At 43.3% G+C, this 23,233-nt stretch overlaps 1 protein-coding gene across 1 annotated transcript in view; it reads right to left on the bottom strand.

Moving 5' to 3' along the window:
- The window catches only part of LOC121552632 (probable E3 ubiquitin-protein ligase RNF144A-A), a 42,596-nt gene that overhangs the window by 14,544 nt on the left and 4,819 nt on the right, over positions 1-23,233 (bottom strand). Inside the window, exons 2-4 of the mRNA XM_041865604.2 lie at positions 3,494-3,656; positions 2,173-2,277; positions 1,834-1,894 (exon numbers count right to left, since the gene is read on the bottom strand). Of these exons, the coding sequence (XP_041721538.2) occupies positions 1,834-1,894; positions 2,173-2,277; positions 3,494-3,637 (310 nt within the window). The 5' untranslated portion in view covers positions 3,638-3,656. The remainder of the gene's footprint in view (positions 1-1,833; positions 1,895-2,172; positions 2,278-3,493; positions 3,657-23,233) is intronic.

The following is a 23,233-nucleotide window of genomic DNA, read 5'->3' as shown; positions in this document are numbered from 1 at the left end:
AGGGAAGGCAAAAACACATCTGCCACGCTGATCCTCAAAACGGGGGCCCCTCAGGGGTGTGTGCTTAGTCCCATCCTGTACCCCCTGTTCACCCATGACTGCGTGGCCAAGCACGACTCCAACACCATCATTAAGTTTGCTGACGACACAACGGTGGTAGGCCTGATCACCGACAAAGATGAGACAGCCTATAGGGAGGAGGTCAGAGACCTGGCAGTCTGGTGCCAGGACAACAACCTCACCCTCAACGTGAGCAAGACAAAGGAGATGATCGAGGACTACAGGAAAAGGAGGGCCGAACACGCCCCCATTTACATCGACGGGGCTGTAGTGGAGTGGGTCGAGAGTTTCAAGATCCTTGGTGTCCACGTCACCAACAAACTATCATGGTCCAAACACACCAAGAAAGTAATGAAGAGGTCACAACAACGCCTTTTCCCGCTCAGGAGACTGAAAAGATTTGGCATGGGTCCCCAGATCCTCAAAAAGTTATACAGCTGCACCATCGAGAGCATCCTGACCGGTTGCATCACAGCCTGGTATGGCAACTGCTCGGCATCCGACCGTAAGGTGCTACAGAGGGTAGTGCGTACGGCCCAGTACATCACAGGGGCCAAGCTGCCTGCCATCCAGGACCTATATACCAGGCGGTGTCAGAGGAAGGCCCAAAAAATTGTCAAAGACTCCAGTCACCCAAGTCATAGACTGTTGTCTCTGCTACCGCACGGCAAGCGGTACCGGAGCTTCTACCCCCAAGACATAAGACTCCTGAACAATTAATCAAATGGCTACCTGGACTATTTGCATTACACTGCTGCTACTCACCGTTTATTATCTATGCATAGTCAATTACCCCTACCAACATGTACAAATTACCTTGACTAACCTGTACCCCCGCACATTGACTTGGTACCGGTACCCCCCGTATATAGCCTCATTATTGTTATTTTATTGTGTTACTTTTTTTTAATTTTTTTTTTTACTTTAGTTGATTTAGTAAATATTTTCTTAACTCTATTTTCTTAAAACTGCATTGTTGGTTAAGGGCTTGTAAGTAAGCATTTCAAGGTAAGGTCTATACCTGTTTTATTCGGCGCATGTGACAAATAAAATGTGATTTGATTTGATTTAGAACAAGACTACTAGCACAACTTTTGAAGCCATTTTCACTTCTCCATCTTTGGCATCTCAATAAAAGCTATTCTGAGATACAGTATGATTCTGTGTCCTGGCTTGATCTCCCTCTCATCACGATTATGCTAATCTTCTTGAACTATTCGGTGGTCAGGAGTCAAAATAAAAGCCTCACTCTTCCAGTACAGGACATATAACAACAACTGCTGTGTGTGTGTGTGTGTGTATCCACTAAAATTACAAAGTTCTCATTATCCATGAGCCAGATGTCTTGGGATTGTTTTTCTGAAGAGGTTGCCAATTAAATCCTACACAAATCCAATGAAACTGAATTTGATTAGTTAAGCTGGAGAGAAAACGCTCCCAGAGGTTAAGATAGGTCTCAAAGTAGAGGAGAAAGAAGACACATTACTGCATAAACAGTCCAGTGTCTCCCTTCTATCTACTCCTACAGCCTGAATGGTCAGTGTCAGGGTTAAGGTTCAAGGGTTACTGGGTTAGTGATCAGGGCTGTGACCCGTCCGGTGTCCACTCTGTCTCTTCTCTCTGAGAGTCTTATATAATGTTTTGAGAGGTTAAGATAGGTCTACAGTGGAGGAAAGAGGGAGTCACATTGATGACTCGCTCTCTCCACTACCATAGCTTGTGACCCAGCAACAGTGTCAGGGGTTGGAGGTCAAGGAAGTTGCCTGTACGCACCTCTCTCAAACTGCAGCCTCCTATACCTCTGCATGCTCCCTGCTGCCACCATGAATTCAATCTGCAAGAGAGAGACATACGTAGAGACATACACAGATATTGGTTAAGTCTCTCATCACCCTGCTTGTTGCACTCCTGATCTGTTGAAGACACATCCAGGTTGAATGGGAATAGAGTCAAATAGCTACAGTACTTGGAGATCTCAGTGGCAGCATCTCAAATGGCACCCTATTCCCTACTTATAGGCCCTGGTCAAAAGTAGTGCACTACATAGGGAATAGGGTGCCATTTGGGACAGGCCCAGTGAGTTCAATAGGAAGCCTGGTAGGACTACTTTACCTCGTTCTCTAGCAGGTGACCTTGTTTTGGGCAGGCAGAGTCTGGGCAGCTAATAGCGGTTTCGAGGCCCTCTTTGATCAGAAGTTCCACATACTGCTTCAGGCACTGCAAGGGAGAAGCAAAGGATTATAAAATACAATGGATAGTGTGTGCGTCCCAAATTGCACCTTTTCCCCAATATAGTGCACTACTTTTGACCAGAGCAAAGTAGTGCACTCTAAAGGGAATAGGGTACCATTTGGGATGCAAACAGTATTATCATCAAGTATGCTATAGCTAGGGGAAACACCTTCTCTACTGTTATGTCACAGAGAGTACAGAACAGCACAGCACAGAACAGAACAGCACAGGACAACACAGTACAGAACAGGACAGCACAGGACAGAACAGCACAGTACAGGACAGAACAGGACAGAACAGGACAGAACAGCACATGACACAACAGAACAGAACAGGACTTAGCCCAGTTCTCTAGTTTAGCTTTCAGCCTACATGATGACACAGGCAGGCAGACGTTACATAATGTTGACGTCCACTCTTAACTAGTCACACTCTCACTTAGGAGGAACAAGAACAGGGCAGTTACATCATCACAGTCCAAGCTGCTCCTCCGCATCAGAATAGGTCTGTGTTCCAAATGGCACCCTATTCATTTTATAGTGCACTACTTTTGACCAGAGCCCTATAGTACAGTATGTTCAGCACTGCTGAGTGCTGTCCTGTTCTCAATCACACTCTTCACTAAGTGCAGCTCTACTTAAGTAGGCACACTTCCTTTCAAGTGTAGGAGTACTAGGGGAAAGTGCACAGTCAGAGTACATGGCTATATCAGGATACATTAAGACTGGGTTGAGTTCATTAGGTACCAAACGAAAGAAAACAGACTGAAACGGGGAGGGACTACCTAGAAGTATCCAATAAAATAAAATAAACATTTTCACTTTCTGTCTTATTCATTAAGGCACACCGTAGCAAAACGTTTTGCAACAGAACACGAAAACGTGCATTTCCTACTGGACAAGTTCAGGTAGTCCCTCCCTGTTTCACTCTGTTTTCTGTTTGGTACTTAATTAACACAACCGTCTTAATAAAGCCATGTACTCTATCTGTTTAATAGCTTAAAAATGCTTAAAAATTCCTCTTCCTTCCCTGTTCTGTTCTAACCACTTTTATATATTAATGTGAATAGAAATGATCAATTCAATACTGCTACTGACTTAAGTAGATCTGTGCTTGGTGAAGAGTGTGATTCCGTCTGTTTTCTTCCATTTTGTGCCTAATGAACATGACCCATTCAGGTGTGTTAGTTGTATCTACTGACCAGGCTGCAGAAGACACATTGGCACTGGCTGATGGTGGTCATCTGCTCGCAGGGGAACTCCCCAAGGCACAGCTTGCAGGACATCAGGGGGTCCAGGGCCAGGTCCCAGGTGGGACGGTACCGTGCCGACGGACCCGTCGTCATAATGTCTGGTACAGGTGACCTGGAACACAGAGGGTCATAAGATCAGTAATACTGTAATAATTAATAATTCATTCATTGTAGAATACCAGTGAGCAAGTCAGCCTAGATTATTATGATTATTGTTATTATTATTATTGTTATTATCTTTCTATTTGTCTTCATTGGAAATTAATACCATCAGATGACATCACTGGTTTGATGATTTTCAATTTGACCGTCCATCAACTTTTCATTGAATGAACAGTGTTTCTTCTAAGGTTCTTCACAACAAGTTCTTTATAACAACAGCTTGTCTAAAAATTCATTTAGGTTATTTTGTAATGAATATTCAAATCTGTCTAGCACTTTTGAAGGCGTTATGGAGTCATGAAAGCAACACTGTCATCCTTAGTTGCTGCTTTTGAGAGTGAACAGTTTTGCGGAGCCCATATCACTAAGAGCGTTCCCCCTCCCTCTCCCTCTCCCCCTCCACGTAAGAGCTTACAGCCTCTACAGAACACTACAGCTGTTCATTACAGTACAGCCTCTATAGAACACTACAGCTGTTCATTACAGTACAGCACAGACCAGCCTCTATAGAACACTACAGCTGTTCATTACAGTACAGCACAGACCAGCCTCTACAGAACACTACAGCTGTTCATTACAGTACAGCACAGACCAGCCTCTACAGAACACTACAGCTGTTCATTACAGTACAGCACAGACCAGCCTCTCTCCACTTCACACAGTTCCAGAGAGAGGGAGAGAGAGACTTCATTTCAGAGACATCATTTCAACCAAGAGTGAGTGAATGTGAGAAGCGTTATTCAAATATACCACACGTTCCTCTCACTTCACAGTAGAGGGAAGATGTGAATTGACTGGCCAGGCACCATGACTGTGTTGAGCCCTGAAACGGCCAAGGTACTGTGGAACTGGAACCACAGGGGGTTATGAAAGCAGGGACAAGCTACCGTGGAACTGGAACCACAGGGGGTTATGAAAGCAGGGACAAGCTACAGTGGAACTGGAACCATAGGGGGTTATGAAAGCAGGGACAAGCTAACGTGAAACTGGAACCACAAGGGGTTATGAAAGCAGGGACAAGCTAACGTGGAACTGGAACCACAGGGGGTTATGAAAGCAGGGACAAGCTAACGTGAAACTGGAACCACAAGGGGTTATGAAAGCAGGGACAAGCTAACGTGGAACTGGAACCACAGGGGGTTATGAAAGCAGGGACAAGCTACCATGGAACTGGAACCACAGGGGGTTATGAAAGCAGGGACAAGCTAACGTGGAACTGGAACCACAGAGGGTTATGAAAGCAGGGACAAGCTACCATGGAACTGGAACCACAGGGGGTTATGAAAGCAGGGACAAGTTCAAGCCTCAATGGTCCAAAGTTCCTATTGACGAACAAAGATGGAAATGAGTGTAGCTTGCTTTCCACAGAGCCATGCGCCACTACTGTAAGTAGACTACACAGCTAGTGAGTTCTCTTTCATACCCTAAGGTGATTCATGTGGATTGGTACTGGTAGTGTGGAGACAGGGTTGGAGACAGATGGAACTGAAGGACTTGGTGCACGGTCACTAGAGGTAATGTAGGAGGACCTCCTGGAGGAGTGTGTGTTTGTGTGTGGATGACCAAAATAACCACAGCCAGACCTCCCTCCCACCCCCACCACTCTAATATTAGGAACATGAGTGAGAGTATGTGACCGTGTATGAATGTCTGAAACTATAAAAAGGAACATGTTGATGACACATGGACACATGGCATATCACATCCTCCACAAAGTGTCATTACAACAACCTTTTCCTTCAAACACAGTACAGATGAGAAAATACGTGTTATATGGATATCACTCCAGACAACATGTCTCATAGTGGCTTCGTACCAAATGGAACCCTATTCCTTATACAGTACACTATTTTTGTCCAGGGCCCACAGGGCTCTGGTCAAAAATTGTGCACTTTGTAGGGAATAGGATGCCATTTGGGATGCAACCATAGTTAGGGCCCTGATTAAAAGTAGTGCACTATATAGGGAATAAGGTGCCATTTGGGACTCAGTCTTAGTGTTTCTACTATATAATAATCAGAGGGACATTACGATAAAAATTTGAAAATAAGTCAGATATGACAAAATGTATCCAGAAATAAGGTAGACATAATCCTAACTGATGTTATCACATTAATACACAGAAAGCGAGGGACGGTTCAGAGCGGGTGGGATGGAGAGAGTCTTTCATTTCGTAGCAAACCCATTATGACCATAGACTACCAGGTTGACTCCAACAGCAATATAACAGGATATTAAACATATTATGTTCAGCCCTTCGCTAATTTCTAAATCATTTTATCAACATTGCCATAATCACATGAATGAATGCTGTGTGTATACAGATGAAGGCTGCCCTGCTTGGCCACAATGTTAGAATACATTATTACGTGACTCCTGTCTTCCAGTAAAGTCATTATTCACTTTGCAAAGGAAACAGATTTACCAACAGAACGAATGGGAACACATAACAGTAAGAATGAATGGGACACATGAAAATGTATGCACTCACATCTGTGGCATTGTGTTGTGTGACAAAACTGCACATTTTAGAGTTGCCTTTTATTGTCCCCAGCACAAGGTGCACCTGTGTAATGATCATGCTGTTTAATCAGCTTCTTCATAGGCCACACCTGTCAGGTAGATGGATTATCTTGGCAAATGAGAAATGCTGACTAACAGGGATGTAAACAAATTTGTGCACAACCTTTTAGAGAAATAAGCTTTTTGTGCGTATGGAACATTTCTGGGATCTTTTATTTCAGCTCATGAAACATGGGATCAACACTTTACATGTTGTGTTTATATTTTTGTTCAGTATAATAAACACAAGACACCAGCAACATGGATAAAAGGGTGTGGTGGCAGTAGCACGAACAGCGGCATCTATTGGGCAAAACGTGGTACTTTCACACTCATTTATGGTAAATAATGCAAGCGACTTCAATGGCAAATTTCTCTGAACAGGGGGAAAAAAAAACATCCCCAGATTCACAGGGTATACATTACAAAGGATGAAGAAGCAATACTCCATGCAGCAGCTCCATACTACTTGTCAGATATAGAGAACTGATACTGTAATCAATTAGGTTAATTTCTCAGAGATCAAATTATATTTCAACAAAATAATGTTGCAGGAATGCTCATCTTATCGGTTTCCAACTACAGAAACGATTTCAGAACAATCTGAGAAGGTGAGTGTTGAAATCCTCTTTCTTGTGCTTTTTGAGGTGGAATGACAGCCCTATTTCTTTTTTTCTCTCTCTCTGCCTCTCTCTCTCTGTCTCTTTATCCTGTGACAGATAGAGAACAGTGAGGTGGGTACTACCTCTCTAACTGACTGGCCATTACAGTACAGCACAGACCAGCCTCTACAGAACACTACAGCTGTTCATTACAGTACAGACCAGCCTCTACAGAACACTACAGCTGTTCATTACAGTACAGCACAGACCAGCCTCTACAGAACACTACAGCTGTTCAGAACAGGACAGACCAGCCTCTACAGAACACTACAGCTGTTCATTACAGTACAGCACAGACCAGCCTCTACAGAACACTACAGCTGTTCAGAACAGGACAGACCAGCCTCTACAGAACACTACAGCTGTTCATTACAGTACAGCACAGACCAGCCTCTATAGAACACTACAGCTGTTCATTACAGTACAGCACAGACCAGCCTCTACAGAACACTACAGCTGTTCATTACAGTACAGCACAGACCAGCCTCTACAGAACACTACAGCTGTTCATTACAGTACAGCACAGACCAGCCTCTATAGAACACTACAGCTGTTCATTACAGTACAGCACAGACCAGCCTCTACAGAACACTACAGCTGTTCATTACAGTACAGCACAGACCAGCCTCTACAGAACACTACAGCTGTTCATTACAGTACAGCACAGACCAGCCTCTCTCCACTCCACACAGTTCCAGAGAGAGGGAGAGAGAGACTTCATTTCAGAGACATCATTTCAACCAAGAGTGAGTGAATGTGAGAAGCGTTATTCAAATATACCACACGTTCCTCTCACTTCACAGTAGAGGGAAGTTGTGAATTGACTGGCCAGGCACCATGACTGTGTTGAGCCCTGAAACGGCCAAGGTACTGTGGAACTGGAACCACAGGGGGTTATGAAAGCAGGGACAAGCTACAGTGGAACTGGAACCACAAGGGGTTATGAAAGCAGGGACAAGCTACCGTGGAACTGGAACCACAGGGGGTTATGAAAGCAGGACCAAGCTATTGTGGAACTGGAACCACAAGGGGTTATGAAAGCAGGGACAAGCTACCGTGGAACTGGAACCACAAGGGTTATGAAAGCAGGGACAAGCTACAGTGGAACTGGAACCACAGGGGGTTATGAAAGCAGGACCAAGCTATTGTGGAACTGGAACCACAGGGGGTTATGAAAGCAGGGACAAGCTACCGTGGAACTTGAACCACAGGGGGTTATGAAAGCAGGGACAAGCTACCGTGGAACTGGAACCACAGGGGGTTATGAAAGCAGGGACAAGCTACCGTGGAACTGGAACCACAGGGGGTTATGAAAGCAGGGACAAGCTACCGTGGAACTGGAACCACAGGGGGTTATGAAAGCAGGGACAAGCTACAGTGGAACTGGAACCACAAGGGGTTATGAAAGCAGGGACAAGCTACCGTGGAACTGGAACCACAGGGGGTTATGAAAGCAGGACCAAGCTATTGTGGAACTGGAACCACAAGGGGTTATGAAAGCAGGGACAAGCTACCGTGGAACTGGAACCACAAGGGTTATGAAAGCAGGGACAAGCTACAGTGGAACTGGAACCACAGGGGGTTATGAAAGCAGGACCAAGCTATTGTGGAACTGGAACCACAGGGGGTTATGAAAGCAGGGACAAGCTACCGTGGAACTGGAACCACAGGGGGTTATGAAAGCAGGGACAAGTTCAAGCCTTAACGGTCCAAAGTTCCTATTGACGAACAAAGATGGAAATGAGTGTAGCTTGCTTTCCACAGAGCCATGCCCCACTACTGTAACCAGACTACACAGCTAGTGAGTTCTCTTTCATACCCTACGGTGATTCATGTGGATTGGTACTGGTAGTGTGGAGACAGGGTTGGAGACAGATGGAACTGAAGGACTTGGTGCACGGTCACTAGAGGTAATGTAGGAGGACCTCCTGGAGGAGTGTGTGTTTGTGTGTGGATGACCAAAATAACCACAGCCAGACCCCCCTCCCACCCCCACCACTCTAATATTAGGAACATGAGTGAGAGTATGTGACCGTGTATGAATGTCTGAAACTATAAAAAGGAACATGTTGATGACACATGGACACATGGCATATCACATCCTCCACAAAGTGTCATTACAACAACCTTTTCCTTCAAACACAGTACAGATGAGAAAATACGTGTTATATGGATATCACTCCAGACAACATGTCTCATAGTGGCTTCGTACCAAATGGAACCCTATTCCCTATACAGTACACTATTTTTGTCCAGGGCCCACAGGGCTCTGGTCAAAAATTGTGCACTTTGTAGGGAATAGGATGCCATTTGGGATGCAACCATAGTTAGGGCCCTGATTAAAAGTAGTGCACTATATAGGGAATAAGGTGCCATTTGGGACTCAGTCTTAGTGTTTCTACTATATAATAATCAGAGGGACATTACGATAAAAATTTGAAAATAAGTCAGATATGACAAAATGTATCCAGAAATAAGGTAGACATAATCCTAACTGATGTTATCACATTAATACACAGAAAGTGAGGGACGGTTCAGAGCGGGTGGGATGGAGAGAGTCTTTCATTTCGTAGCAAACCCATTATGACCATAGACTACCAGGTTGACTCCAACAGCAATAGAACAGGATATTAAACATATTATGTTCAGCCCTTCGCTAATTTCTAAATCATTTTATCAACATTGCCATAATCACATGAATGAATGCTGTGTGTATACAGATGAAGGCTGCCCTGCTTGGCCACAATGTTAGAATACATTATTACGTGAATCCTGTCTTCCAGTAAAGTCATTATTCACTTTGCAAAGGAAAAGATTTACCAACAGAATGAATGGGAACACATAACAGTAAGAATGAATGGGACAAACAACAGTAAGAATGAATGGGACACATGAAAATGTATGCACTCACATCTGTGGCATTGTGTTGTGTGACAAAACTGCACATTTTAGAGTTGCCTTTTATTGTCCCCAGCACAAGGTGCACCTGTGTAATGATCATGCTGTTTAATCAGCTTCTTCATATGCCACACCAGTCAGGTAGATGGATTATCTTGGCAAATGAGAAATGCTGACTAACAGGGATGTAAACAAATTTGTGCACAACATTTTAGAGAAATAAGCTTTTTGTGCGTATGGAACATTTCTGGGATCTTTTATTTCAGCTCATGAAACATGGGATCAACACTTTACATGTTGTGTTTATATTTTTGTTCAGTATAATAAACACAAGACACCAGCAACATGGATAAAAGGGTGTGGTGGCAGTAGCACGAACAGCGGCATCTATTGGGCAAAACGTGGTACTTTCACACTCATTTATGGTAAATAATGCAAGCGACTTCAATGGCAAATTTCTCTGAACAGGGGGAAAAAAAACATCCCCAGATTCACAGGGTATACATTACAAAGGATGAAGAAGCAATACTCCATGCAGCAGCTCCATACTACTTGTCAGATATAGAGAACTGATACTGTAATCAATTAGGTTAATTTCTCAGAGATCAAATTATATTTCAACAAAATAATGTTGCAGGAATGCTCATCTTATCGGTTTCTAACTACAGAAACGATTTCAGAACAATCTGAGAAGGTGAGTGTTGAAATCCTCTTTCTTGTGCTTTTTGAGGTGGAATGACAGCCCTATTTCTTTTTTTCTCTCTCTCTGCCTCTCTCTCTCTCTGTCTCTTTATCCTGTGACAGATAGAGAACAGTGAGGTGGGTACTACCTCTCTGACTGACTGGCCATTTGTATAATTGATAGTGACACCCTGTAATTGCACCCCAGCTATGTTTAGGCCAATTAGGATTGTCTACAGGAGTTAATCTCTTGTTATTGCCACTTCCGAAGCTTGGAAAGAAACAAAATCTGTGTTTTGACATGCAGAAAGGTAAGTCAATATGCTATAATGGCTGGCTATTAGTTGATCACTCATATTTTTAGTGAAGATCGTGATGACTGTATGGAAATTGAACATTTTAGTAGTTTGTTCTCATTCATTTACTGTGAGTCAGAAATGGGGATTGATTCCTCTCTCTGCATGGTAGACCAGACCAGCTTGTTACCAGCCTCTCTCCTGCTTTAACCCTCCATCTGGACAAGTGGGTCAGAGCAACGTCCCTGTCCTGCTAGCCCTAGGAGAACACTGCTGAGAAATAGATAAACTAGATATGCCTCATTCTAGATATGCATAATGCTATAATTTCTTTTCGATTGTAAATTCTATACTTGACAATACAATGACTGGATTTATAGAATCTGAGGCTGAATCTGCTAGTTAAAAAAAAACTCTTAAAGAGGCAATCTGGGATTGGTACATCCATTTTGGACTTTTAAATTAATGAGAAATAGCCATTGATTCTTGAAGAATCTAATTTATTAATGCCTCATGAGCTTAATTCCAGCTCCATCCCTTCAGCTGTTTACCAAAAAAAGTGGCAAGGTGACAGCTTTGTTGTTGTTAGAATCCCAGATTTTCCCTTTAACTCAACAACTGTAGTGGAAAATCAATATTGTGAGCATTTCTCCAGTCATTTAGGCAGTCAGTCAGTCAGTGTCGATCTCCATCAAAGCACCTGTCTTCTGAATCTAATTGAACTGACAGCTTTCATTTCAGTCCCGACAAGCATATACTGTAGCTACATAATGTCGGTATCAAAGTCTTACGTAAGCTCTTTTTAAGTATAATCCATCTAGGTTAAACAAAGCAACAGTAAACATGTCATCCCCCACGAATGATGCAAGTTTCGTCAAAATCGGGCCAGTGCTGTCAGATATCACGCATGACTAACGTACGAACGCACTAACCTCCTAACGTACTAATGGATGGAGACAGATCCACAGTTCCCTCCCCGCTTTCATCGTGGGGGACAATTATCTGGTTCTCCCTTCATCCCCAACCAGGAGAGATGTTGTTTGTTTGTCTGGGTGTGTAGGCCTAGATAGGCATCACATACAGAATGGATTAGGGATGTGACAAATTGTCATTTTTTCTTAACGTTTACACTGACCTTTAAAAAAAATAGTTTTTCTGTTAACATGATAAGAAAAATGCATACAATTCCACGTGTATTCACAATGCAGATGGTCTACATCGCGCTTCCCCCAAAGAGAGAAAATTGTATCGCTGCTGCTGCTCTTGCTTTTCACGAAAGTGGCGCATGTAGCTTGTTGTTGTCATCCAATCACAAGTCATCAAACTGCCACTAGGCTACAGTCAGAGCTAGCTAGAGCCTCCACGTGGCTAATCAATGGAAGATGGAATTGAAATGACAGAACTAAACGTTTAATGAAAAGGACAGGCTACATTTACATTTACATTTTTGTCATTTAGCAGACTTACAGTTAGTGAGTGCATACATTTTCATACTGGCCCCCTTGGGAAACGAACCCACAACCCTGCCGTTGCAAGCGCCATGCTCTACCAACTGAGCTACAAAACCAAAGAGCCAACAGGTAGGCTGTTATTTAATAATCTGAATGGAGTTGCTGTTATTTACTGTAGGATTCGGAAGGGAGAATGCGCACAGTTAAAATTATGTAGTCTCAATTAGCCTAGCTAAAGTGTTAGCTAGCTAGCTGGCAAGCTAGCTTAACTAGCTTTTCTTGGTTTGATGCAGTCAAGACAGGTACTATTGTAATCAGATGAGATGATAAATAACTACCAATAAGTTACTCTACCAGCACGAGTCAACTTGGTTGCTATCTCTCATTTTTACATTTACATTTTAGTCATTTAGCAGACGCTCTTATCCAGAGCGACTTACAGGAGCAATTAGGGTTAAGTGCCTTGCTCAAGGGCACATCGACAGATTTTTCACCTAGTCGGCTCGGGGATTAGAACCAGCGACCTTTCGGTTACTGGCACAACGCTCTTAACCACTAAGCTACCTGCCGCCCACTCTCTCCAACTCAATGCTCGCCTCGTCACTCACATTTGAGCTGCGGCTCTGCTTTGAGCCTCTCGCTCTCCCTCGTGCATTACAGCTCTGTAAAGTAAAGTAGCAAAAAAATAGCTTTTCTTCTCCTACTAACGTTACAGCATAGTAATTAGCATAAATGTGTGAGTCACACCAGAGAGGAAGAGGTGAAGCGAGAGGGATAACTGGGCCCAAAATCTGTCTTCTCCAGCAGGTGGTGATTCTTTTAGATTTTTTTCACTCACCAAGCGAGGAGTTTTTGCATGGAGAGTCGAATTTGGTTAGCAAAAATGTAATGGCTTATTTGATGGAATAGACGTTTTGTAGTGCTTAGGTTGTTCCGAGTGTATTGATAAGTATGACACGTGACATCCCAGCAACTTTAAGAAAAAACACTATAACGGAGTTATTTTTTCCTTTCAATTAAGCCCTAGACAACCAGGTGTTGGGAGTTCCTTACTAATTAGTGACCTTAATTAATTAATCAAGTACAAGGGAGGAGCGAAAACCCGCAGACACTCGGCCCTCTGTGGAATGAGTTTTACACCTGTGAGCTAAAGAGACTGTTACCCAGGCTAACTGCCTTCCATTGTTGAAGTCATTTTTTTTTCCATTGATAGAGCGGCCACATAATGGATAATCTGTGGTCACAGACAATAACTGAAATGTGCTAGTCACAGACAATATCTCAATTGGCCCAAGGGGGGGGGGGCGCCGCATCATTCATGGGGGCAGACATGTTTGCTGTTGCCTTGATTTGCCCTTTATGATGATGACTGCGACCTGCTAATGGTGATTAAAATGTTTGGTTAGGGATTTTTTCTTAATGTTAAGGATCCCAATTTTGTTTAATTATTCGCTTGCACTTGTTTGACCTGTAAACCACAGATTTCTAGAAAGGGTTCCACCTCGGGTATCTTTAGGATTATTGTGTTCAAGTACACAACTGAGGAAAAGTGGATCAATCTCTTGATATCTTTATCTGTAGACTAGAGATTCTTCAATGTTAAAGGGCCTGCATGCATGCTATATAAAACTGAACTTGAATAAAGTTAAACCCCATGGGAGCGATCTCAAGGCCCTTTCGCAGCACACGAAGTGACACGGTCTTTGATTTCCTTAGTAGAAGTCCACAGAGATAAGAGAGAATCTCTGGCTTCTGAATCTAACTCTAGCTCTGGCCTGTCAGAAAAGTGAAATGTAGGTCTCCTAAATTAGTGTCTATAATTGGATTACAACAAGAAGAAGCACACAGCTTTCAAAGAGGAGAGGAAGGTGTGTGTTGTGTGTGTGGAAGAACAGTCTTCAAGGAAGATAAGCGAGAGAGAGAGAGAGAGAGAGAGAGAGAGAGAGAGAGAGAGAGAGAGAGAGAGAGAGAGAGAGAGAGAGAGAGAGAGAGAGAGAGAGAGAGAGAGAGAGAGAGAGAGAGAGAGAGAGAGAGAGAGAGAGAGAGAGAGAGAGAGAGAGAGAGAGAGAGAGAGAGAGAGGAGAGAGTAATCCACTTAGCTTGAACAGCAGAAATCAACAAAGGAAAATAATGGTCTGTTCCACAGGGGAAGAAGAAGCAGCACTGAGACAATTATTACAGTAGAACAAGATGATCTCTCAGATCCAGCCTGGCTCAGATACTGGTGGGAGTGCAAGAATACTAGGAACAACTTGGACAGAGACAGAGAGAGAGAGAGAGAGCGCAACACAATTAGACCTAACCAAATCATGAGAAAACAAAAAGATAATTACTGAGGTTTCTTTTCCACCCGCGGGCCTTGAGTTTGACATGTGCTCTACATGAACTCTCTTGAAGAGGGAAAGACTGAGAACTCAGTGGAATAACCAGGAAAGACTGAGAACTCTGCCTCCTAGTAACAGTAGCCAGTTCCCCAGTGCAGCAGACAGTCCAGTTATATACACTGGGAATACTAAAATAACACATTTTTTATCTTATTAAATACTTTTTTCTTTACATAGTTGAATGTGCCGACAACAAAATCACACAAAAATTATCGATGAAAATCAAATGTATGAACCCATGGAGGTCTGGATTTGGAGTCACCCTCAAAAGTAAAGTGGAAAACCACACTACAGGCTGATCCAACATTGATGTAATGTCCTTAAAACAAGTCAAAATGAGGCTCAGTAGTGTGTGTGGCCTCCACGTGCCTGTATGACCTCCCTACAACGCCTGGGCATGCTCCTGATGGAGGTGGCGGATGGTCTCCTGAGGGTCTCCTCCCAGACCTGGACTAAAGCATCCGCCAACTCCTGGACAGTCTGTGGTGCAACGTGGCGTTGGTGGATGGAGCGAGACATGATGTCCCAGATGTGCTCAATTGGATTCAGGTCTGGGGAACGGGCGGGCCAGTCCATAGCATCAATGCCTTCCTCTTGCAGGAACTGCTGACACACTCCAGCCACATGAGGTCTAGCATTGTCTTGCATTAGGAGGAACCCAGGGCCAACCGCACCAGAATATGGTCTCACAAGGGGTCTGAGGATCTAATCTCGGTACCTAATGGCAGTCAGGCTACCTCTGGCGAGCACATGGAGGGCTGTGCGGCCCCCAAAGAAATGCCACCCCACACCATGACTGACCCACCGCCAAACCGGTCATGCTGGAGGATGTTGCAGGCAGCAGAACGTTCTCCACGGCGTCTCCAGACTCTGTCACGTCTGTCACATGTGCTCAGTGTGAACCTGCTTTCATCTGTGAAGAGCACAGGGCGCCAGTGGCGAATTTGCCAATCTTGGTGTTCTCTGGCAAATGCCAAACGTCCTGCACGGTGTTGGGCTGTAAGCACAACCCCCACCTGTGGACGTCGGGCCCTCATACCACCCTCATGGAGTCTGTTTCTGACTACCTGAGCCACTTGTGTGGGTTGTAGACTCAGTCTCATGCTACCACTAGAGTGAAAGCACCGCCAGGATTCAAAAGTGACCAAAACATCAGCCAGGAAGCATAGGAACTGAGAAGTGGTCTGTGGTCACCACCCGCAAAACCAGTCCTTTATTGGGGGTGTCTTGCTAATTGCCTATAATTTCCACCTGTTGTCTATTCCATTTGCACAACAGCATGTCAAATGTGTCAATCAGTGTTGCTTCCTAAGTGGACAGTTTGATTTCACAGAAGTGTGATTGACTTGGAGTCACATTGTGTTGTTTAAGTGTTCCCTTTATTTTTTTGAGCAGTGTATAATATATGCCATTTAGCAGACACTATTATCCAAAGAGACTTACAGTCATGCGTGCATACATTTTACATAAGGGTGGTCACTGGAATCGAACCCACTATCCTGGCGTTGCAAGCACCATGCTCTACCAACTGAGCTACAGAGGCCCACAGTTAACTAGAGACACAACCAATACTGGTCTCTGTCTCTAGGATGTCTGGACTATGTCTCAGGTGGAGCCTTATTAGCCTAAGTACACAATGTAAGCTACATACAGTGGGGAGAACAAGTATTTGATACACTGCCGATTTTGCAGGTTTTCCTACTTACAAAGCATGCAGAGGTCTGTAATTTTTATCATAGGTACACATCAACTGTGAAAAAAAAATCCAGAAAATCACATTGTATGATTTTTAAGTAATTAATTTGCATTTTATTGCATGACATAAGTATTTGATCACCTACCAACAAGTAAGAATTCAGGCTCAAACAGACCTGTTAGTTTTTCTTTAAGAAGCCCTCATGTTCTCCACTCATTACCTGTATTAACTGCACCTGTTTGAATTTGTTACTTGTATAAAAGACACCTGTCCACACACTCAATCAAACAGACTCCAACCTCTCTACAATGGCCAAGACCAGAGAGCTGTGTAAGGACATCGGGGATAAAATTGTAGACCTGCACAAGGCTGGGATGGGCTACAGGACAATAGGCAAGCAGCTTGGTAAGAAGGCAACAACTGTTGCCGCAATTATTAGAAAATGGAAGAAGTTCAAGATGACGGTCAATCACCCTCGGTCTGGGGCTCCATGCAAGATCTCACCTCGTGGGGCATCAATGATCATGAGGAAGGTGAGGGATCAGCCCAGAACTACACGGCAGGACCTGGTCAATGACCTGAAGAGAGCTGGGACCACAGTCTCAAAGAAAACCATTAGTAACACACTACACCGTCATGGATTAAAATCCTGCAGCGCACGCAAGGTCCCCCTGCTCAAGCCAGCACATGTCCAGGCCCGTCTGAAGTTTGCCAATGACCATCTGGATGATCCAGAGGAGGAATGGGAGAAGGTCATGTGGTCTGATGAGACAAAAATAGAGCTTTTTTGGTCTAAACTCCACTCGCCGTGTTTGGAGGAAGAAGAAGGATGAGTACAACCCCAAGAACACCATCCCAACCGTGAAGCATGGAGGTGGAAACATCATTCTTTGGGGATGCTTTTCTGCAAAGGGGACAGGATGACTGCGCCGTATTGAGGGGAGGATGGATGGGGCCATGTATCGCGACATCTTGGCCAACAACCTCCTTCCCTCAGTAAGAGCATTGAAGATGGGTTGTGGCTGGGTCTTCCAGCATGACAACGACCCGAAACACACAGCCAAGGCAACTAAGGAGTGGCTCCGTAAGAAGCATTTCAAGGTCCTGGAGTGGACTAGCCAGTCTCCAGACCTGAACCCAATAGAAAATCTTTGGAGGGAGCTGAAAGTCCGTATTGCCCAGCGACAGCCCCGAAACCTGAAGGATCTGGAGAAGGTCTGTATGGAGGAGTGGGCCAAAATCCCTGCTGCAGTGTGTGCAAACTTGGTCAAGACCTACAGGAAACGTATGATCTCTGTAATTGCAAACAAAGGTTTCTGTACCAAATATTAAGTTCTGCTTTTCTGATGTATCAAATACTTATGTCATGCAATAAAATGCAAATTAATTACTTAAAAATCATACAATGTGATTTTCTGGATTTTTGTTTTAGATTCCGTCTCTCACAGTTGAAGTGTACCTATGATAAAAATTACAGACCTCTACATGCTTTGTAAGTAGGAAAACCTGCAAAATCGGCAGTGTATCAAATACTTGTTCTCCCCACTGTAGATAAAAAACACTAGAGGCAATTCATGAGAGACCATTTGAATTATAAAAAGTGTTCTTATCTCTTCTCTCGAGTCTGTGTGCAAATGCTCTTTTGCCTTTTCAGAGACCAACCCAAGTACAGTCAAGTGAGATCTCTCCCCTTGTGAATCACTAAAACACTGCAGGGAGTGAGTCCTTTCTCCTCAATCAAGTGAAAAGTTCAGCTAAAGTTCAAACCTTTTGTACAGTAATACAACACATCCCCTTCAGTGGCTCTTACATAAAGGGAACAGAAACCTCAGCCAGTGGTATTTCACTTGATAAGGCCAATGGTGAGACATCCAGCACCAAGAAAATAATACAACTAGTTCAGGTTAATGAAACAGCAAACTAGAATAAAATACTGTGATCGAGTAGTCAGTTAATAGTTCCTCTTTAGTTTGTACCTGGCTTCTAAGAGAGATAGAAAAAGAGAGAGAGAGAAAGATAGAGAGATATTGAAAGAGAGAGTGACGTCGAAATAGAGAGCGAGCGAGATAGAGATATTGTTATTTGGCCCTAAACAGAATACCTGACAACTGTGACTGACCCAAAATTAAGAAAAACTTTGACTATGTACATAGTACAGACTCAGTGAGCATAGCCTTGCTATCGAGAGAGGCCACCATAGGCTCTCAAGAGAAGACAGGCTATGTGCCCACTGCCCACAAAATGAGGTGGAAACCGAGCTGCACTTTCTAACTTCCTGCCAAATGTATGACCATATTGCCCTCAGATTACACAGACCCACAAAGAATTTGAAAACAAATCCAATCTTGATAAACTCCCATAACTATTACGTGAAATACCACAGTGTGACATCACATTAGCAAGATTTGTGACCTGTTGCCATGAGAAAAGGGCAACCAGTGGAGAACAAACACCGTCGTAAATACAATCTATATTTATTTTCCTTTTTGTACTTTAACTATTTGCACATTGTTACAACACTGTACATAATAATACATTCTTTAAAAAAAATTGTGAGTAAAGTTTACTGTTAATTTCAGATTGTTTATTGTCTATTTCACTGGCTTTGGCAATGTTTATTAGGTTGTGACGTCCCCCCACTCTGTCTGCTGGGATCTCCTGTTTGGTAGTCTGCTTGTTGCAGGAGGCCAGTGGGCAGAGCTGGGAGGATCGTCAGCTGATGTGGCGCATCTGGCCAGGCTTGGCCTGCAGGCTATAAAGTGTGACCACATCAGCCAACACTCTCTTTTCCCTGACTGGCACGCTGGCTTCCACCACCTTTCGTTTTATGGTCTGTTTTCACCATACAACACCCTCTCCACTCACTGCATACACTACTGATCCTACAGACGTCCAAATCAAATCAAATTTTATTGGCCACATGCGCCGAATACAACAGGTGCAGACATTACAGTGAAATGCTTACTTACAGCCCTTAACCAACAGTGCATTTATTTTTAATAAAAAAGTAGAATAAAACAAAAAAAAAGTGTTTAGTTTAATGCATTTATTCCTTTTTACATTTAAGTCATGCATGGCCCTTTGTTGTTACGAACTATGAGCCAGGTCATAACACAGTGGGGTCTCGTCTAATTGATGATGTTGGTTATATGGTAGTATGTTATTTGGCAAATTTGTTTTGTTTTTTTGGCATTTTGTTTGGACTTTGTTTTGTGCATGGTCAGCTTGGAGCACCGTGTACGGGTAGTAATTGGGGCCAAATCATTTTCGTGAACGGGGTGGTGTACTTAATAAACTATGTTTCTCATGCCAATAAAGCATTTTGAATTGAACAAATATATAGAGAGCGACAGACAGGGACAGAAAGAAAGAAAGAAAGAAAGAAAGAAAGAAAGAAAGAAAGAAAGAAAGAAAGAAAGAAAGAAAGAAAGAAAGAAAGAAAGAAAGAAAGAAAGAAAGAAAGAAAGAAAGAAAGAAAGAAAGAAGAAAGAAAGAAAGAAAGAAAGAAAGAAAGAAAGAAAGAAAGAAAGAAAGAAAGAAAGAAAGAAAGAAAGAAAGAAAGAAAGAGAAAGAAAGAAAGAAAGAAGAAAGAAAGAAGAAAGAAAGAAAGAAAGAAAGAAAGAAAGAAAGAAAGAAAGAAAGAAAGAAAGAAAGAAAGAAAGAAAGAAAGAAAGAAAGAAAGAAAGAAAGAAAGAAAGAAAGAAAGAAAGAAAGAAAGAAAGAAAGAAAGAAAGAAAAGAAAGAAAGAAAGAAAGAAAGAAAGAAAGAAAGAAAGAAAGAAAGAAAGAAAGAAAGAAAGAAAGAAAGAAAGAAAGAAAGAAAGAAAGAAAGAAAGAAAGAAAGAAAGAAAGAAAGAAAGAAAGAAAGAAAGAAAGAAAGAAAGAAAAAAATTATGAGGGAGGGAGAGATCTGCATTGATTACATCATCACCAGCCCTCCCTTCACCAGGAACAGCGCTGCTCCATCTGCTCTGCCTGGGCACATTACACACTACTACTGTACTGCATGAGAGAGAGAGATGGAAGGAGAGAGAGGGGCAGAGAGAGAGCGAGCGAGAGATGGAAGGAAAAGAGATGGAAGGTGAGAGAGGGGCAGAGAGAGAGAGATGGAAGGAGAGAGAGGGGCAGAGAGAGAGAGATGGAAGGAGAGAGAGGGGCAGAGAGAGAGAGAGATGGAAGGAGAGAGAGGGGCAGAGAGAGAGAGATGGAAGGAGAGAGAGGGGCAGAGAGAGAGAGATGGAAGGAGAGAGAGGGGCAGAGAGAGAGATGGAAGGAGAGAGAGGGGCAGAGAGAGAGATGGAAGGAGAGAGAGGGGCAGAGAGAGAGAGAGAGATGGAAAGGAAAAGAGAGCACATGGACGTAAGTTAGCAGTGAGTGACAGGCAGGCCCCAGGGCGGGAGGAGAGCCAGTGAGTTAGCAGTGAGTGACAGGCTGGCCCCAGGGCGAGAGGAGAGCCAGTGAGTTAGCAGTGAGTGACAGGCTGGCCCCAGGGCGAGAGGAGAGCCAGTGAGTTAGCAGTGAGTGACAGGCTGGCCCCAGGGCGAGAGGAGAGCCAGTGAGTTAGCAGTGAGTGACAGGCTGGCCCCAGGGCGAGAGGAGAGCCAGTGAGTTAGCAGTGAGTGATCGGCTGGCCCCAGGGCGAGAGGAGAGGCTGTGTTATAGGGGTTGCATCCCAAATGGCACCCTATTCCCTATTTAGTGCACTACTTTTGACCAATGCCAATAGGGGTCTGGTCAAAAGTAGTACACTATATAAGGAATAGGGTGCCATTCGGGACACAGCCAGGAAATGTGTTCAGTTCACAAGAGGAAATATGGCTGTTCCTCCCTTTGTGCTCAGCCTATATCAGACAAAATTTCTAAACAAACATGTTCTGCTCATCCAACATGTCTCGTTCCTCCAGTACTGTTTACAATGAAGTGATAACATTAGAAAGGGATTCTATCCTTCCCAAGATTATAGCCCAGCCCCAAACATTGATTGAATCCCAAATGGCACCCTATTCCCTATATAGTGCACTATTTTTGACCAGAACCCTATTGTCAAAAGTAGCACACAAAATAGTGAATAGGATGCAATTTGGGACACCGACATTGCCTTCTACTGAGTCCTGGACCCGGGAGCCAAGGAAAGGAAGTGACAGCAGCCTGAGGAAACCGCAGCGTTTCCTGTTGTTGGCACGAGACACGACTGGCACCCTGCCTGCTGAATCCTAAAGGCCCCATTCACACAGCAGGATACAGGCATGCTGAGGACTGAGGAAGGCTGAGAACATGGAATTGCAAGTAAGGGAAAGGGTGAGGGGGGGAAACATGCAATGGTTAAGCTACTAGGAGTGCTGAATAGCAAGTTCACAGTATTCAATTAACTTCACAGTATTTAGAGATTGGAAGTTGGGATAGGGAAATGCCTTCATATAACCCTATACAGTCTATCCCCTTTCAGGAATCAATACCAATGGTGTGGCATTAGTCTATACAGTAAACACAAACATATGCATGAATATATGCATGTCTACAATCAATAGATACTTCATATACTACTGCCACATTAGTGATGAGCCTATCAGATGCAATGTAATTTCATGTGAATGAAATGTATTTGATTTAACTAGGCAGGACATGATCCACTTAGCTAGCTGGCCACAAACACTTACCAGATTAGATTAATGCTTGGTTGGGGATCAAGGGGGATTAGTGATCACTCATAATCCCCAATGATTTGTGTTTTCTGATATAATGTTTTATTTCTCAAAAGGGCCTAATCAAATCTGAAGAGTATAGGCTATGTACTCTAGTGGTGTTTGTTATGGTGAAGCAAGCAGGTGAATCAGTCTTCCTGTCTGGCTACTGTTAGAGATGGAAGAGGCCACACACTATGGAATGAAAATGTATATCTTTACTAAATCCCTTTTGTGCCCATTGGATAATGTGGACACATAGTGCATTATGGCCAAACAAAGGTTTTTAAGCAATATGACTATAAAGGGATGCAATGTTTTCACTACCTTTACATGGAGAATGGTTCAGTGTATTTCATCACTGAATGAAGATTGAACAGTGAGCTAAGCCTTTGCTGTCAGTGCATATAAATGTAGCCTGCTGTCAGACAAAAGTTTGCAAGGTGCAAATGAGCTAAAGCTGAACTTGATATTAGCAGCTCATGTTTAGGCTGGGTGGATTTCTCACTTTCCGCTGAATTTCTTCACAGTCAGTCACACAAACATCTTTAAGATGCTTAGAGGACTTACTTTGCGAACACACCATGTTTACTTGTAAAGTATGACACCATGGTTGCGTCCCAAATGGCCCACTATTCCCTACATAGTGCATTACTTTTAACAAATACAAATTAGGGACGAAGCCCATCACATTCGACCTGCAGGCATGACATGTGACTGAAATGACTTCTAGTCTACCAGAGAGGACAAGGTTCACTAAGAGAACAACGTTTACTTAAGAAATACCAGAGTAAAAGCAGAACAGAACACAAATTCAATCTCTTAACCTTTCCTGGATTACCACACATGCCACCATTCACCATCATCACACATACAATCAATGCAACTGATCATAAATTGATCAGACAGAAATCATTATGAAGACTTACCCTTGAAGTACCATCACAGCTATGGGAGTTGACAGTAAGAACTGACACTTCTGATCTCAGATGCAGAATTCAGATAACTAATAGAGATAGGAGCTAGAAGAACCTGTTCTAATTTTGGCACCCATAACCAAATAATGTTAAGGATGTCACAAAATATTAGTTCCTAAACCATCAATATGAATGTACCACATCAAAAGCTAACAGTGCTGTCCATCTAACCACACCAACCGTATGGCTTTCTACTGAATGAGCGGTCTCCTGACAGGTCTGGGCTATTTATCTACGGGT

The sequence above is a fragment of the Coregonus clupeaformis genome, unplaced genomic scaffold (assembly GCF_020615455.1).
Source record: "Coregonus clupeaformis isolate EN_2021a unplaced genomic scaffold, ASM2061545v1 scaf0041, whole genome shotgun sequence".
Lineage (NCBI taxonomy): Eukaryota > Metazoa > Chordata > Actinopteri > Salmoniformes > Salmonidae > Coregonus > Coregonus clupeaformis.
Note: the sequence above shows the minus strand (reverse complement) of the source record. Positions and strands in the feature narration are given on the sequence as shown.